Here is a 17,890-nt window from a genome sequence, read left to right as displayed (position 1 = left end):
TCTGAAGATGCATCTACACCACCCCACAAACAGACCAGCGGCTATGTTATAAAAATATTTAAACACACAGTCTAAAGTCTCCACTCTAATAACTAATTTAAGATATAAATGAAGCTGGACAGAACAGTATTTTAGGAGATAAGTTAAAGGTTTGCGTGGTCCTAAAGTATTAGTAGGCAGGAGTTTCAAGAGACATTTTTACAAATCCCACCATATGCACAGATGTATGTGAGAGTCGGATAAATGGGCACATTTGTACAAAGCAGGTTAGTATTATTGCAATTATGTCTATTATATTTTGCTTTATTTAATTTATTGATCATCTAGTTACATTAATTTGTCTTAAAAAAATCAGTTCCTGTTTTGCCTCATCTTCGTTAACTCAACAACCAGTCTTCCCGATCTATAAAGCAGGCATTGCTGGCTACTGTCAACCTATAAATTTGGCGCAAACTCCACATTCACCACATACATAGCAGCTATAAATTCTGATTGCTACAAATATTTTTATACTGCAGGATGAACAAATACAATTAGTGAATACTTTAATATATAATGTCAAAGTATTTTCTTCTATATCTTTAGTTGTCACATATTTATTATCTATTAAATCGATACCACTGCTCAGGTTATACCGCTGTATCCTTTAAATATAGGTAATTGATTAGTTTGGCTTTGAGGAGTCTACGGCATAATCGTATCGTTCCGGCAATTCCAATTGCATAGATCCGTCTTCAGAACGGTTTGGATCACTTGGACTTTGCAGCAGCCACTCTGTCTTCCAGCTATAGCTTTGATGTTGATGTCTGAAAAATGTGGTTATTTGGTAAATAGTGAGCATTAGGAAGAAGTTATTATAAGTGATGTAAATTTGAGAGTTGTTCCCAAAGTGAAGAAAATCAGCCCAACAAATCAAATACAAAGACAAAAAAATAATAAGCTAAATATAATATTTTTGCTGCTTCTGGTATGTACATATTTGCATGCTGTACTAGGCACTAATAAATTTGAAACAAATAAAATACCCAATGATGTGAAGAGATGAAAACAAGAGCCCTCTCATCTTTTCGCATCATGACTGAATATGTCAACAAATAGCAGGCAGAAAAGTTTGTTTTTTTAATGTATTTTCTCCAGAATTTATTAAACCAGCAATCCCACGAACGGATCTGGTGTGTTTTTTTTTTTTTGTAACATAAATCATTGTGGCAAGCTGTAAGAAGAATGCTGGTGTTTACCATATTACTTTGTTTTTTGCTCCCGATTCATGATTTAAGATACTGGACTACAATGATGAGAGTCACATGATATAGTGAGCAGAGAGGCTTTGGAATGCCCTTCTGAGCTCTGTCTGCTCCGTAAAAGCCCCCTCTGCCATCACATGACATGCTGAGAGTTGTGAGACTGTGTCTGTGTAGCAGACTGACTGTGTCTGGCAGCCATTTTTGTTTGCCAACCAGAGAGCTTTTGAAAATCAGATGATGATTCGTAGGAGGATAGCTAAGAAAAAAAAATAGATGCAGGCTTAAAAGCTAATAAATCTTCTATGTGGGATTGCTGCTTTAAGCTTTCATTCAACTAGTGCCGTTAGCTCTCGTTTAAAATGGACCGGATCTCCCCTGTTCTTACCCCTTCCTCGCTCACAAAATACCAAAACATCAAAGGGAACGTTATGTGTTAATTTACATCTGTTTAATGTGCTTGCATTTGTTTGCTCCTGAGAAAACCTTACACATTGTACCGAAAGTTCAAAGTCTGCCCCTTTCTGTTCAAGGGGATTGAGGCCCGTTGATGTGATTTTTCGCTCTGGACCCAGTAATGTTTTAAAGCAGACATATCTGTCAGTACACAACACTAAAAGAAAATAAAGGCCTTCACCACATGTCTGAAGTGTAATTTATTGCAAAACAAACCTTCACAACATTATTTAAGCAGAGTATATATTTTTAGAGTTTGAACACAACAGCATCACAATTAACAGTCACAACACATATTTTGCTGGATACCAGATCATGTGTAGAGAAACTCATACAAAACATATTAGCAGAAAATGTGTTATTCCTTTTAGATTATGTGTAGTTTCGCAGATTACTATTCTAGTAGATGCACAAAGCTGCAACAGTCTGCTACAACCAAATTCTCTAAAGTGACGGCATTGACAGACGGGCGCTTTAGAACGCTGCAATTATCCGACCGGGAAACTGTGGAGTTGTAAATGGATGATACACTCAGCTATTGTACCTTAACAGTGAATGAGGAATACTGTTACTGTCACAACAAAGCCATTTCACTGTCAAAATACTGCATTAAGCCCTTTAATTCTAATATGCCTGTCTTACACGCCTCTTATGCTGGTCACAAATGGTGCAAAATTTGTCAGTAATCTTTTACTCATTATCCAACGAAATAAGCCGACATAACTCCAGAAAAAGACCACAAAAAAATGACCTTTGCGGGATCCTGGAAAGTCTTGTCAACCAATTATCACAATAGCACATGCCGGGAATCATTGGCCTATCCGAACGCTAACATTTGGCCTGATCCACAACTGGTATCAGAATAGGGTAACCAATTTGACATCACCCGAGGTAGTATTATTTTTAAGATAATTTATATATTTTTAAAAAAAAACAAAACATTTCACCATAAAAAAAAAAAAAAAAAAGAATTCTACAGTCAAATATGTTGGTTTTAAATTATTTTGGTGAATTTGCTGCAGTCATGAATATTAGAGTATGTGTCAGGAAAATCTTTGCTATATGTCAGACGTATTGAAGCCGTTTCACATTTCTGGAAACAGGGTCACTTTCGATAGAAGCTACATTTGAAGAAATACTTAGAAGAAAAAGTATGTAGGATTATCAGTGTACTGAAGAATTCTTTACACACGTGATAATTAAAAAAAGGAAAAAAAAAAAGTGACTTTGCGTGTTCAAGCATATAATGTCCTATTTCCATGCACAGAGATGGGAATAACTCTGAAATCATGAAAAATGCACTTGAATATTTATGGCATATTTTCTTTGATGCAGCATGACACAGATTTGATGGTGACAAAGGCAAAAATATTTTAGCGGTTTATAAACTCTTTCATATGTACAAACAACGGAAAAGGCCACCAAGATGATACTTTAATAGCACGGTCAAAATACATGTAATCGTAGCAATCAAACAGGCGATAGATACTATCAGGCGGAAGTTTGACTAATGAAAGCAAATAGTGGCTCTTTGCTACGGGATACAATATTTGTTCTGATGACCTATGTAATTCATTGAGAGTGATGTCACCACATCTTGCTGGAATGTGGGAGTTAAAAACCCATCTCTTGCCTAGACACAGTGAAGAGCTGCTTGTGGGCAGAATAAAGCATTTATAAGTATGCGGCCTATCGGTGACATCTCTGGAGGATGACCCCAATATTCATGAAAACCCGGCTCACACCACAGGTTCCTTGTGAATGGATAAGCTGAATGCTCGTGAATAATAATTCTATCGACAGTGTGTCTTCTTCTACTGTGTGTAGGCAGCAGTTGAAAGTGCTTGAAAGCTGCGCTTTTTGCCCTCACAGTCAGATTCTACACAGTAGCTAGCAGACTTTGCCTTTGGAATAATGCAATTCGGTGCTGGTGGTTGGGTGCTATTTACACAATTATGTGATGTGGAGGAATCAAACCTTCAAAGTTTACTACTATTACAATATATTAATATGTCAATATTACATTTCTTTATACAGCAACTGTCAAGACTTTCATATGAGACAATTGTATTACACTGGAAGCACGTCTGTCATTATACATTGTGTGGTATCCTGTAATTGTTGCATCGATGCCCTCGGACAGATGGGCATGCAAAGTGACTGTCTTAAATTAATTCAAAGTTATTGGTAAAACTTATAATAAAAAAAAAAACCACCTTTGAAAAAGATTGTAACTTTATTTGCCTGCAGGTTTTACGCAACTTAATTTACAGACAAATCTGGTCACCACCTAAGCTCTATAGAGAGAGAGAGTTACTGCACAAAAAGGCCAGAGATGGCTGTTTGAATGACCAGATCTGCTGTTAATTTTGCCATACACAAGACCAACATTGTACAGATCAGATTGTTGTGTGGTCAAGTCATGACCATATAAGGGCTCGTTCATTCTTAATGGCCATTGGCCTCACTGAGTGTGAACGGATTTGCCCGATTAAATCCCATAGTGATTTGATTAAACATATCCGAACTATTGCGGTCTACATAAGCTAACTGGGCCCAGTTGGTCGATGGCAAGTAGTACTCCACTTGTATATAATCAATACAACATAGGAACACGAAAAAGAAAACCTGGGCATCATATTTCTGTGGCCAAACATCAGAACCCTTCCATTTTTGCTATTTGGGGAAGGTAGTGCTATCTAGTTACCTATCTATAATGTTATCTATCTAGGAACTACAAGACACTTTGGCTTGTAGTGAACTAATTCCCTGATTCCTTACAAGGTGCCATCTGCTACATTCACGGTGATAAATATACATTTTATTTGTTATTTATTTTTTTTGCTTTCTTACATATTATTGCAGCGATTACAAAACTTTAATGAGTTTGACTTTATCTTTCAAGTTTAAATATTTCAGCCATAGGGTGGATGGTGCCACGGAGCACTGTAGTGGTAACACAGAAGTAAGGGATGTCCCAAGCTGGCAATAACGTTCCAGGCTTATGTATACTAACAAAGAAAATAGAACTCTGCACTGGGGCACACTGCTGGTGGGAGTAAATATTACTTACAATATTTGTTTATTTAAAAAAATCCAAGTTGTCAACATCTAAATGTGTGCAAATATGTAAGGAGCAATCCTTATAAATTATATTGATTAAATAATAAAAAATATCTTGGACTTTTCAGGGAAGAAACACCTTGGGAGCTATTTTGTCTGCCCAATCTTCTAAGTGCCAAGTAGGATCGCTGAGCAAAGCTTACATTAGAATTGACATATCAGCCATGCATGTTGATTGAATTTTGCATGTTCACACAATCCTTTGTGCACGTCATTTCTTAGCCTCAAGAAAATCAAACCATAAATTTGGGGGGAGGGGGGTTTAAACCCAAAAGCGAGATTTCTACATAGGACAAAGTTAGTTAAATTTGTACTCCCCTCCCAAGACAAATGAAAAAATGATCCAGATACAAATTTGGATTGCAAAATTTGGATTCAGTCTTTCGGCACCTTAAAATTATCTTTCTCTTTGCGGATGGCTGCCATTGTAGAGATTGGGTCATCTTCCCCTGCGTGCTGCTGCACAGACTTCTCCCTGTGGTGGCAAATACAAAGTGAGGTGAAACGCGTGAAGTAACGGACACAGACAAAGCAGAAAACTCTTGTGAATAAATATCTGATGATATGAAAATATGGTGATCACCAACACAAAGATGGTAGAGAATATCAGACTCGCATTATTTTAGACCATTGGATAGGACCCAAATATGACTGGATGATGGTAATAATTACAGTTATCTGCCAGCCAGCCTGCATGAGGCCTGAGAGGCGCCACCTCCGCATTGTCTCTAGGTGCGAGAGGCGGTTTCCTGTCTCTGCCAATCGCCTGTTTCTCCCACTTCCAGGGTTGCTGTGCGCGCACGCGCGGTCCCCATCGCTACGCAATGGGACATCTGCACTTCCGCTTGGCGGTCAGTGTCCCTGACTTGATAATCAATCAGCCCCCTAATCAGGGATCTCCCAGAGGGATACAAGGAAGTCTCTAGCAACATTAGGGTGCCAGAGTATTAGTTTCATGTCTCCAGTCTATAACCTGCATAGGATTCCTGATACGGTTCCTGACCCGGCTTCTCTCTGACTTTCCATTTCGATGTCGCTTTGTACCTCGCCTCTAGCCCAGTTTTCCCGACATTTGGCCTGTCTCTGACTATTCTCTGGATTTCCCTTTGGTACCTTGCAGCCCATTGGTTCTGACCCGGTTTGATTGACTACGCTATTGTTCACTCTATTGCTACGCTGGTGGCTGACTTGGAGAACTGCGACCTCCACACCCTCTTGCAGCGAAGCCCAAACTCCCTTGCGGTGGTCCCTGGTGAATACCGGGGGTGTGTTAGACTCCGTGCCTCCTTGTTCAGCTGCGCTAATACCAGCTAGTAACCCGAACGTGACAAGGCCACTATGACTTGGCTGTTACACCCAACCAGCAGATATGTTCAAATTGCCATTCCACATATGGGCCAAACTAGGGGATCTTACCGGACTCTCATAAAAGGGTTAAACGTAAACTCTTCTGCCAGTGTGGAAGGTATGGTGGGTTCTCCATTGTTGTAGGTTTCCTGAAAGGTAAACAACACATCATGTATTAAATATTAATTAAGTTATTAATTAATCTCAAATGAAATCAAAATATTAAGCATGAGGGACCAAACAAAACCTGTAACAAGGATAAAACCTTCCCCTTTCCCTTCAATTAACCAGCTAATCTTTTTTGACTGAATATCTAAAATATAATGAAATGAATCAGAGGTCATTTCCCAGTTTAAGTGACATTGGGGGAGGGCTAGACTTAAAAATAAATAAAAAAAAAAAAAAAAAAAAAAGAGCAAATCTCGGCAGAAAACTCAAAGGCCTAACACTTAGAAAGGGTTTACGTAAAAGGGTCATGTGAACTCTTGCTGACTGGTGATAAGTACACATCAAAATAAGTCGTTATAACTGTTTCTATGCCATATAAACTTAACTTGCATTTTCTTTCGAAAAGCCTTTAAAAAAAAATCAGGCACATTAGGTTACCGTTTTTTTTTTTAATATTATTTAACCATCCCTGTAGCTAAAACTCTAGATTGTAAGCTCTCTGGCACTGCAGAGTTTTGTGGTGACTGGCAGAAAAATAATGAGGACGACAATGACAAATGCTCGCTTTTGATATTATTTAGTTGAAGAAGAGCTACCAGGAGTGACAGAGGCTCATCACCGAAACCTTCTTTCCCCTCCCTAACATTTGTATCTTATCAGAGGAGGCTGGTATGACCGATCAGAAAGTATTCTTTTACTGGCCCATACTCCGCAAACATTTACTTACCCATTATTCTGAATGTCAGTGTGCATAAGATTTATGCAATCAAGCTAATGATTTACATTACAAAGAATTGCACTTAAGAAAAAAAAAAGAATTGGTTTGCCAATTACCATCATCGTTCATTTGAAAGGTGCCACAAAACTCCAGCACTGTACAGAAACCAAATCTAATTTTACATATAGACCCGTAATGGAAAATAGATCAAAACAAATACAAACTTAATTTTAAAAGTAAAAGAATATATTCCAATCAATGATGCACTACAAGCACCAATGCGCATGATCATCTAACCAGATTTTAGTTCCGTTTAAGCCATTCCGATAAGATGGTCGCTCATTGAAAGTTACGATGGCAGCTTAAACCGTTCATGGGATATCTGTGTGTACAGCTAGCTTCACAGTTATGTTTGCTCAACATGCAAAGCCAATACGGGTATTCTCCAAATTGTCGTACCTTCGCCCAAGACAATTTTTGTTTGATGCACTCATTCTTAGGCTCCACGTGACGAGCAAATTTTAAGTTGTTGATTGTATATTCGTGTCCGCAATAGACTCTCTGGAGGAAGAAAATAAAAAAATTGAACAATTAAAAATAAAATGTAACCTCACCCCCCCCCCCCCAAAACAAACAAACAATAAAAGCAAATGTATTATTTATAAGACTTTACGGTCTCTGGAGGAAGTCGCCCCAGTATCTCAATGAGTGCTTTGTACATTTCCTCTGCTGTCCCTTCAAAGAACTTGCCACACCCGGCCACAAAGAGGGTGTCACCTGGTAGGAGAGACGACAAGGAGGTGTCAACCCTTCATCTTACTGACAGACGTATCAGCGGCAACAAGCGCACACATGTGTTTAGAGCGAAGTAAGCACACAATATTTTTATACAAGGAAGAGATCTAAAATTCATCACTACAAGGCCTCATAGTAAGGAAACCCCGATCACCCTGATCCATATCCATGTTCTGCTGCATAGCTAAATTAACAGACCCACCAAGATCCAAAGCTAGTACCCATAGAGACTATTACTAAAACCGTAAAACACCAAGGGGTAAATGTATCAAGCTGAGAGTTTTCTGGTGGGTTTGAAATACCAATCAGATTCTAGCTGTTATTTATTTAGTACATTCTACAAAATGATAGCTAGAATCTGATTGGTTGCTATAGGCAACATCTCCATTTTTCAAACCCGCCGGAACTCTCAGCTTGATACATTTACCCCCCAATGTCTTGTGTGTACTGCTTCACGTTAGTATGTTGACCAAAAAATATAGAGATTGAGAGAGTATGGGACTCTTGAGATTATGCGATGTGTGGTATAATGGTGTATTTAGGTGTAGTAATACATTCATTTATTTACACTCTTTAGTACAAAAAACAAGTGGAAGGCAGAACTTGATGGACAAGTTTGTGTATATTATTTAACCTCTACAAGTATATAATATTAATAATCTGACACATGGAATCCAAGTTCTTCCTGATATAAATCTATATGCAGTCAGATTGAGAAACCTGTGTTTTCTTCAAGATTGGGGCCCTCAGTGCTGCTGGGCCCCTCACCTCACATGATTAATATGGATATAACAGCCCTGATTATTCACACAAGCGTTTGGCCCCATGTAAAGTCTGCTCTGCTCCAGTAAGTAGCCCACGGGTTGGAAGCACATGGTGACCAGCTTTACAAGCCAGCCAGCCATGTGGAACTATGCAGTAGCCTCCTCTAAAGGAAGAGGCCAAAACCCCCGTATTGGTTCGATACTAAATTGGGTAAGAGGTCACAAGGCGGAGGCTGACCTGTAAACACAGCCGGCTGCTCAGAGCTGTTGGGTTTTGTCACATAATAGCATATGTGCCCCGAGGTGTGGCATGGGGTGAAAAGACACTTGACATTAAGAGACCCCACCTAAAGTGAAACAAAAAGACAATTTGAAATAAAAACATTAGAAGAAACAAAAAAACCCAAAAAAGACAAATTGACTGTTTTTGCTTCTAAGTCTATGTCATCTTATGAACACTAAATTATCAAGCCAATTCAAGTAGTATAAGAATAACAGAGCGTCTTCCTGAGCTCACCTGAAATGTTGTTAGATGGGAAACTTTCTGGTTTAATGCTCCAACTCTGTCGTCTCCGCCGTATACTTTTAACCCAGAGACCATTTTCACAAGTTTCTCATTCCCTCCTGCATGGTCCCTGGGAATGATGAGTATGATGCTATATGTTTATAAAGGCCTATAGCAATCATTACATTTTTTAAAAACAACATTTGACATTATTAATCTATTCGCTGTTCAACACACCGGAAAACCTCCTTGATATTCTTCATGGTCACACTGCTCACCTTCCCCTTCTTCACAAAGTCCACTTTTCAAAAGTTTCCCCTTCTTCGCACAGTTTTCCTTCCCCCTCTTTATACTGCACACTTTCCACAACGTCCCCCTCTTCACACTGCTCACTTCTCCTGAGCTTCCCCCTCTTCACACTGCTCACTTCCCCTGAGCTTCCCCCTCTTCACACTGCTCACTTCCCCTGAGCTTCCCCCTCTTCACACTGCTCACTTCCCCTGAGCTTCCCCCTCTTCACACTGCTCACTTCCCCTGAGCTTCCCCCTCTTCACACTGCTCACTTCCCCTGAGCTTCCCCCTCTTCACTTCCCCTGAGCGTCCCCCTCGTCACACTGCTCACTTCTCCTGAGCGTCCCCCTCGTCACACTGCTCACTTCTCCTGAGCGTCCCCCTCTTCACACTGCTCACTTCCCCTGAGCGTCCCCCTCGTCATACTGCTCACTTCTCCTGAGCGTCCCCCTCATCACACTGCTCACTTCTCCTGAGCGTCCCCCTCGTCACACTGTTCACTTCTCCTGAGCGTCCCCCTCGTCACACTGCTCACTTCTCCTGAGCGTCCCCCATCGTAGCTGTTGTTCATTGTATAACTATGTATTCACTGTTTAATTTGTGAACGTGTACTGCGTTCATCCTCCTATGTACGGCGCTGCAGACACTTTGTGGTGCCTTATAAATAAAAGATATTAATATCCTTCACACTGCTCATTTTCTATGAGAACCCCCCTCTCCCCTGCTCAGTATCACCGAGATTCCTCTAGCCACACTGCTCATCTTTCAAGAGATTATTCTCCTTTCCCGTTCCCTCTACTGTAAATTCAGCGACTTTTTAACTATGAATTAAATATCATACAAAAACTGGTGCAAATACAAATCAAGCTGTACAAGACTGTACCAGTGATGGTGCGTGGTGAGGACAGATGTTAATTTAACTCCATGTTTCTTGACTGCTTCAACAACCTGTTGGAAATTCAATATATTAGTATTAATTTTAGAACACTTTATCACACATTGTTGCTCTTTTATCCAGCTTAACCAATTGTTCATTGTGATTAAACCCAAGTTGCATTAAGTCATTCTACCCTAACAAGTGAAATGTCAAACAATGAACGTAGTAACGGAGAGTTTTAGGTACTTCCCAGGCAGGGCCGGTAAAAGTGGTCTGAGCTCTCCCCCTCCTCAGACGACGCTGCTCCACTCCGCAGCTTCTTACCGTGTGTGGATCAACATCTTCTTTTCTTCTGTTAGACTGGGAGAGTGGAGTTGGGCTGTGCTCAGTACCACGCTCCTAGCTCAACCCCAAAACCAAGGAGCAGCAGCTAGCAGCTTCACAGGTAAGATGCCGACTGCTGTCCCTTCCTTGTCAGCGACCGGCACTCAGTGTGGGGTGCTGCAGAAAACTAAAAAGACTGAATGCAACTCATTCATTGTTTTAGGTGCCCCTAAAACAATGCGCCATACGTGACCACCCTGGTTTGCCTAATGGCAGCGACATCCTTGTTCCCGGGGCAAAGTGCAACTAAGCCATCCACATACTGTAGAGCAGATTTCAATCCTTCACGGGTGTAAAAGGGAGAGTGTGGTAGAAATATTTAGTTAAGTATAAATCCTTCAGTTGTTTCACATACTTTATTCAGCTCAGTAACATACATCCTTTCATATACAGTATATTAATGTCAAATAACAGATTTACTTGCTCCATGAATAAGAGCCAGACAAGACCATGTAGAAATGTACCTTTTGTGGTTGTACGGGATCCACAATGGCAGCCTCCTTCGTCTCCTCATCAATGAGGAGGTACATGTAATTGTCGGTGAGGGCAGGAAGTAGCTCAATCTTCATATTGGGCTGAGACACTAGTTTGGATTTTCGGAAATCAGACTCTTGTTGGTTCGTTACAGCGCTGGTCCCTAAATATGCAGAGCCTGGATCAACAAAACAGAAATAAAAGAATTAGAACACAAACCAACCCCACCCAACTAAAGAGGTCATACAGTGGTGTGCAAAAAGTTTTTGCCCCCTTCCCGATTTCTTCTATTTTTGCATATTTGCCACACTTAATTGTTTTCAGATCTTCAAACAAAATTGAATATAAGGACAAAGACAACCTGAATAAACACAAAATACAGTTTTTAAATGATGATTTAATTTACTGAGGGAAATAAGTTATCCAACACCTGTGTGAAATAGTCACTGCCCCCTTACTCATTCAACCAATGAACCGAATTGGATTCAATTAGACTAGACACAATCAGGTTTGATTACTGCCAGCCCTGTTGAATCAAAACATCACTTAAATAGAATTGTTGCAGCAACGTGAAGTTGGGCAAAAGGTCTCAACAAGCAGCACAGTATGCTGTAATGAAAATAAATTCTAGAAGAGAAGAGAAAGAAAGTTATTGGAATATATCAGTGTGGAAATAGTTACTAAGGCTCTGGGACTCCAGCAAACCACAATGAGAGATTATTATCTCCAAATGAAGAAAGATTAGAATACTGGTGAATCTTCCCAGGTGCGGCTGGCCAAGAAACTCCAAGAGCGCATCGAAAATGCACCCAGGAAGTCACGAGAGAACCCAGACGAACATCTAAGGAACTGCAAGCCTCGCTCGCCTCAGTTAATGTCAGCATTCATGATTCCACCATAGAAAAAAAAAAAAAAAAAAAAAAAAAAAAAAAAAAAAAAAGACTGTCCAAAAATGGTATCCATGGGAGTGTTGAAAGGCAAAAACCACTGCTAAGAGGAACTTAAAGGCTTGTCTCAATTTTGCGAAAAAACAAATTGATGACCCCCAAGCCTTTTGGGCTAATGTTCTTTGGACTGATGAGTTAAAAGTGGAACATTTGGGTTCCATTACATGTGGCTTCAAGATAACACAGCAGTCACACATAGCGGATGTGGTGTGATGGTTTTGGGGCTGCTTTAGGACCTGGGCCACTTGCCATAATTGTCGGAATCATGAATTCTGCTCTTTACCAGATAATTGTGAGGGAGATTGTCCGGTCATCAGTCTGATCTGAAGTACAATTGGGTTATGCAGCATATCCGAAGCACAAGAGCGTCCACCTCTGTATGGCTCAAAAGAAACAAAATGAAGCTTCTGGAGTGACCTAGTCAAAGTCCTGACTTCTCTCCAATTTGATGCTGTGGCAGGACCTTAAACTGGCAGTTCATGCTCGAAAACTCTCCAATGTGACTGAATTAAAGCAATTCTGCAAAGAAGAGTGTGCCAAATTTACTCCATGTGAAAGACTGATCTCCACTTATCGGAAGAGTTTGGTTGCAGTTGTTGCTGCTAAAGGTGGCACAACCAGTTATTAAGTTTACAGGGGGGGAGGGGGGGGAATTAATTTTTCACGAGTGATATAGCTGTTGGATAACTTTTTCCTTCAATAAATGAAATGACCATTTTACAAACTGTATTTTGTGTTTACTCAGGTTGACTTTATCTTGTATTCAATTTTATTTGAAGATCTGAAACAATTAAGTGTGACAAATATGCAAAAATAGAAGAAATCAGGCAGGGGGCAAAAACTTTTTCACACCAAAAAAAATGCAATGTGCTACTATTTACCTGATGTGTTAAATATATCCATATTTAGGACTAACCTTTGTTATGATACAAATTACATGTTCCTTATTTTTTTTATTTAACATACCAACATTTAAATAGTGTAATCTAACATTCAACGGTCTGCAACCAACCAAATCACTATTAATCAGTGGCTGAGGCACGAGACATAATTCAGTCAAAATTTCAGGAGTCTCAACTAGGAGTACTAAAACTATACAGTGCAATTATATAATATAATAAAACCATTAGAAGAAATCTACAGACAGGACAATAGTACACAACACTACATATGAAAACTCTGCTGAGATTTGGCAGAGGGGGAGAGAATTTCACCTATGCCGTCAGCACATTTCTACCTTACTCTGACTCAGCGGTTCAGAAACGTTTTGTACAGTGACCCGTCACCCTTTATCCTTTCATTGCAGTCACTCATCCTGCTTAATGTCAATGGGAATAAATCGGGAGATGAGTCCATTCTCTCTGACAGCTAATCAGAATGTCACATACACTTTGTATAAAAAAGAAAAATTTTTTTTTTTAATAAAAGTGTATGCCCCCCATTTAAAATCTTTCAGGGGCAGAACATGATGGGGATTGTATTTCAGTAAGAGAACAGCATAAGTCTATCTACCCCTACTGCACTATGCCATGGGTATGTGTTATAACACTTATAGTAATCCATTCCAGCAAGTCCCTTTAATACAAAACATTGAACTCAGAAAGATAGGTTTGTTGAGTAAGGCTGGGTACACACTACATGGTTTTTCACCTAATTATTGGGCCAATACCACAATAAACGACCGTTCGTTTACTCTCCAACGATGAACGATTATTGTTCCGAAGCTCATCGTATCGTTTGATTTGATTTTTAAACTGGACTAAAACTCTCGTTCAACGACGGAACAATGTTGTTCCAATCCTGCAGTGTGTATGTACTCAGGACCGGCAGGGTCCATAGATCTCTATGGAGTGTGCAGAGTTACAATCTTTTCAGCCGATGGTTATGACAGATGAAGAGCACAGATCTGAAGGTAAATCTTGTGAAACGTGTACAGTGTGTACACAGGAATCGGCTGCTGATGGGGACTTTCACTTGTTGGTAAAACCGTTAACAATATCGCATCGGGAGCAATTTTCTGTAGTGTGTACCCAGCTTAAGCAGATAGGAAAACTGGGGGAAAAAAAACAGAATATGTACAGATGCAGCCACTATCATCCCAAAAGGAATCTGGGTCAGGTTATATTAAAATATCTTATTCTTATTACACATAGGAATGCAAATGGCTTTAGAGGTAAGCACCTCTGTTAGCCTGAGACATCACTAACTGGCTGCAACTATATAAACACATTTGGCAATGTGACTCTAGAGCATATGATTCCTAAGCTTGTAAAGTTGCATTCTTGCGTCTACCACATGTAAAGGTGTCATTGAAGTCTACAGTGATCTCTAAAACACTAGTGCAAGCCCCAGTGAAACGCCAGTGGTTCTGGAACCTTATGTAATTGGTGGAATGTGACAACACAAAGGTAGTGTTTATAATTAACTTTCCAATTTAGAGCTCCAATGAAGTGGCCGTCTTTGCCAAATCATTAGAACGAAGCACTTATTGACTACATTGGACACATCACACAGACAGTTTTGTTTATCTATTTTCTATCAGAAAATGTCAAGTCATGGTGACAAATTTTCTTTACCAGAGTCCTGCCCCAACTCCCTCCCTCTGTTACTGGGATTCTGCCCCACAAAACTCTCCTGAATCTGCTTTGTAAGTCTCTAAACCCACAAAATGATGGGTATATATTTGCATGTATTTTTGTGGTTGCAATACAACCAACACTAGTCAAGTATTTCTAATGAAACTGAACTGCAAGCTCAATCATATTTATTTTTAAACCCTACACTGTAACAGTCATATAAATAAATAATTTGCCATTCTAAAAAAAACAAAAAACAAATTGATTCGGATATAAGAACAAACATTATTATGATCACTGAGGGCTGGCCACATTCACACACAGTACATATCGCTTACGACATGAAGTTTTCTTTACTGTAGATAACGCTAGTTTGTAAACAGTCACAATTAACCCATGTGTCCTTCAGTGGCCAATGAGCACTTGCAGAGTTTGCCAGACAGGAATCTTCCGAAACAGCTAGTTTCTCATTAACAATGAAACAAATATTGTCTACCCCACTTAAAATCACTAACAGACTGGACACATAGCTTGTCAACCACATTTCATGCTGCTATCATTACTTATGCATTTGCAGCCAATACACATAATATATTATACAAGTGATCCTACCTTTGTACAGAATACCTGTATTAAAAAATATGGCTCAGTGGTTATCATTTGTGCCTCACAGCGCTGGGGTCATGAGTTTAAGTCCCGACCATGCCCTTATCTGTGTGGTGTTTGTATGTTCTCCCCGTGTTTGCGTGAGTGTCCCTTAGGTGCTCCGGTTTCCTCCCACACTCCAAAAACATATTGGTAGGTTAATTCACTGCTGACAAAATTAACTCTATTGTGTGTTAGGGAATAAATAGACTGTAAGCTCCAAGTGGACAGGGATTGATGTGAATGACAAACTAAAGTGATAGCCTGCCTGACAGAGACTTATGTATTCTCAAAAGCTTTCAACAAAAAATGTATTTGATCAGTCAATAAAGGATATGACTTTAACTCCAGTTTAATTTTCCCTAGTAATATAAGGGAAGAAGTTTAGCCTGTGATTAACAGTAGTAAAATAAACACGACAATAACAAACTACTATCTATAAGCAAAGCTATACATTATCTAGTGTCATAAATGGCAATGACTAAATATCAATAAAGTATTACTCTCTGGCATATTACACAATGCAGGAGAATATTTATCATTCACATCAGTCCCTGCCCCATTGGAGCTTTCAGTCTAAATTCCCTACCACATACACACTAGGGTCCTTTTTTTGACAGGAACCAATTAACTTGTCAGTATGTTTTTGGAACGTGTGGGAAACTGGAGCTTCTAGTAGGGAAACCACTGCAAGGGCGGGGAGAACATACAAACTCCAAACACTATATGATGTTGGTGACAAAGACTACCCTCTACTCCCCTCACCAGAGCTCCCAGAAGCACTGCCATATGGCCGTATTTCTTGAAGCTCCATCGTTCATCGAACAGCCCAGGCCACTGATTTTTTTGGATAGCATGGGTTAATGAAGCCTCCTTTGTCCGCTTTGTAAGACATACACAAACAGGTATCATAGCTTTGATAAGAGGTGGTAGCAGAGCACGCTTACTTTCATGTTATTGGATTGTAAGCTCTCACAAGCAGGGAGCTCACTCTTTCAGTCTTCTTCTCCGTTTCCACCTTGTACACTCGGAGAGTCGTTGGAATATGCCTCTTGCATGTCCTGTATTACACTTTATGTTTGTTCTATAGCTAATGTGTCTTATGCTTAATTTCTTGATATTGCATTTTGCCTTTACTTATAGAACCTCTACATTTGATGCAGTACATCCCCACTGAACGGCACTGTGGAATTTTGTGGTATCATAAATAAATGATAATATAAACGGGGCAGTGAATAGATAAAACCAGAGAGGGAACTTCATCTTGGATCAATTCCTCTGGTGTCAAGCAACGGACTATGGTGGGGCGGTCCGTGCAACGTTAGAGATAGGTCTGCGCTGGAATGGTTATTCTTGCAAGATCAGCAGAACCAGTTTGTGTCTGACTGCATGTTAAAAGTCCCTCTGCCAGGAACTGTTTAATAAAATAATTGCCTTAAACTCAGGAAGACTATTAGGATCACTTCGGTATTATATCCTGGATAGAGGGGAAGTGGGTCATTTACTATATCAATATTTTACACATTAAAAATATATTTTGTTTTATTCTTTATGGTGGAAAACGAATGGCTACTGCTGACACAATAAATACAAGACGCCTGGATGTATATGACCAGAGGGAAGGATAAGTAGTTTAACCAGTCTTGAAAGGGGAGAGGTGGAATAGCAGTGTGAGCATACAGCCCAAAACCATTTTAAGTTAATTGGCTACTAACAAAAACGAACCCGTGTATGTATTAAGAGAATTTAGAGTGCAAGCTCCAATGGGACAGGGACGGATGCAAATGATTAAATATTTTCTCTATAGCGCTGCATACTATGCTGGAGCTCTATGAACGATAATAATAATACTATTTGTCACATTTCACAATTGTTGGATGACAAACACAGATTACAAGCTCGGTTACAAGACAATCTCTTTCAGGGACTGTCCAGCATTACTGGAGTTTCTGGGAACAACTTGACAAATGTACTTTTCTTCAGAGAAGATAAGATTATTTCTATTTGTCATTACACACATCACTACTAAACGGTTCAGCAACCGTCCCCCATTAGAAAATGTTTTTATATATAGTGCATAAAGTTACACTAACCTATCAATTACATCAAAGGTAGGTGGAACCCAGATCCTAGAAGGATTGCAAAGCACTGCAGAGTATGTTGGAGTTTTATAAATATGACATTATAATCATTTTAAGTTTGTTTCTAGGGCTAGACTAACTTCTGCACCCTGAAGACACTTGATCTAGCTATACGTCCCCTTATGTGCTGGGAAGGGACACTGCACACTCTGCAGATACATGACACCTCTGCACCATATACACAGAACACGGTCTTAGATGTTACATTGCAACCTGTGGCTGGAGATTCTGCCCTATGTGGTCACATACCCACTCTGCAGCCAGCCGCAGCTCCCAGGAAGGACAGTGCGCACCACAGCCTCCTGCTGCACCCAGATAGCATCATCCTGAGTGGGCCGGCTGCGCTGTGCACTCACAGGGGAGGAGGGGCCTGCACACACAGCCTCTTTTACCTGCGGAATCCCACTGACAGCCAGCCAATCAGAGCCCGTCGTGGGA

General features: G+C 39.9%; 1 protein-coding gene across 3 annotated transcripts; it reads right to left on the bottom strand.

Moving 5' to 3' along the window:
* Positions 1–294: 294 nt before the first annotated feature.
* Positions 295–17,863, bottom strand: LOC142097445 (hydroxyacylglutathione hydrolase, mitochondrial). 3 transcript variants are annotated; one of them, XM_075179284.1, is made up of 10 exons: positions 17,845–17,863; positions 11,134–11,321; positions 10,292–10,356; positions 9,130–9,247; positions 8,851–8,959; positions 7,727–7,830; positions 7,513–7,614; positions 6,237–6,316; positions 5,211–5,295; positions 295–806 (listed from the first exon to the last, which is right to left on the bottom strand). In XM_075179284.1, the coding sequence occupies exons 2-10, from the start codon at positions 11,236–11,238 to the stop codon at positions 786–788; spliced, it is 789 nt and encodes a 262-aa protein (XP_075035385.1). In that variant the 5' UTR covers positions 11,239–11,321; positions 17,845–17,863; the 3' UTR covers positions 295–785. The 3 variants fall into 3 exon arrangements, with proteins under 3 accessions (XP_075035385.1, XP_075035382.1, XP_075035384.1); XM_075179281.1 differs by lacking the exon at positions 17,845–17,863 and adding an exon at positions 17,702–17,835; XM_075179283.1 differs by lacking the exons at positions 295–806; positions 17,845–17,863 and adding an exon at positions 17,702–17,835 and having other exon boundaries at positions 1,880–5,295.
* Positions 17,864–17,890: the final 27 nt, after the last annotated feature.

This window comes from Mixophyes fleayi, chromosome 7, assembly GCF_038048845.1.
Source record: "Mixophyes fleayi isolate aMixFle1 chromosome 7, aMixFle1.hap1, whole genome shotgun sequence".
NCBI classification, from domain to species: Eukaryota; Metazoa; Chordata; class Amphibia; order Anura; family Limnodynastidae; genus Mixophyes; species Mixophyes fleayi.
This window is presented reverse-complemented; position numbering and strand designations above follow the sequence as displayed.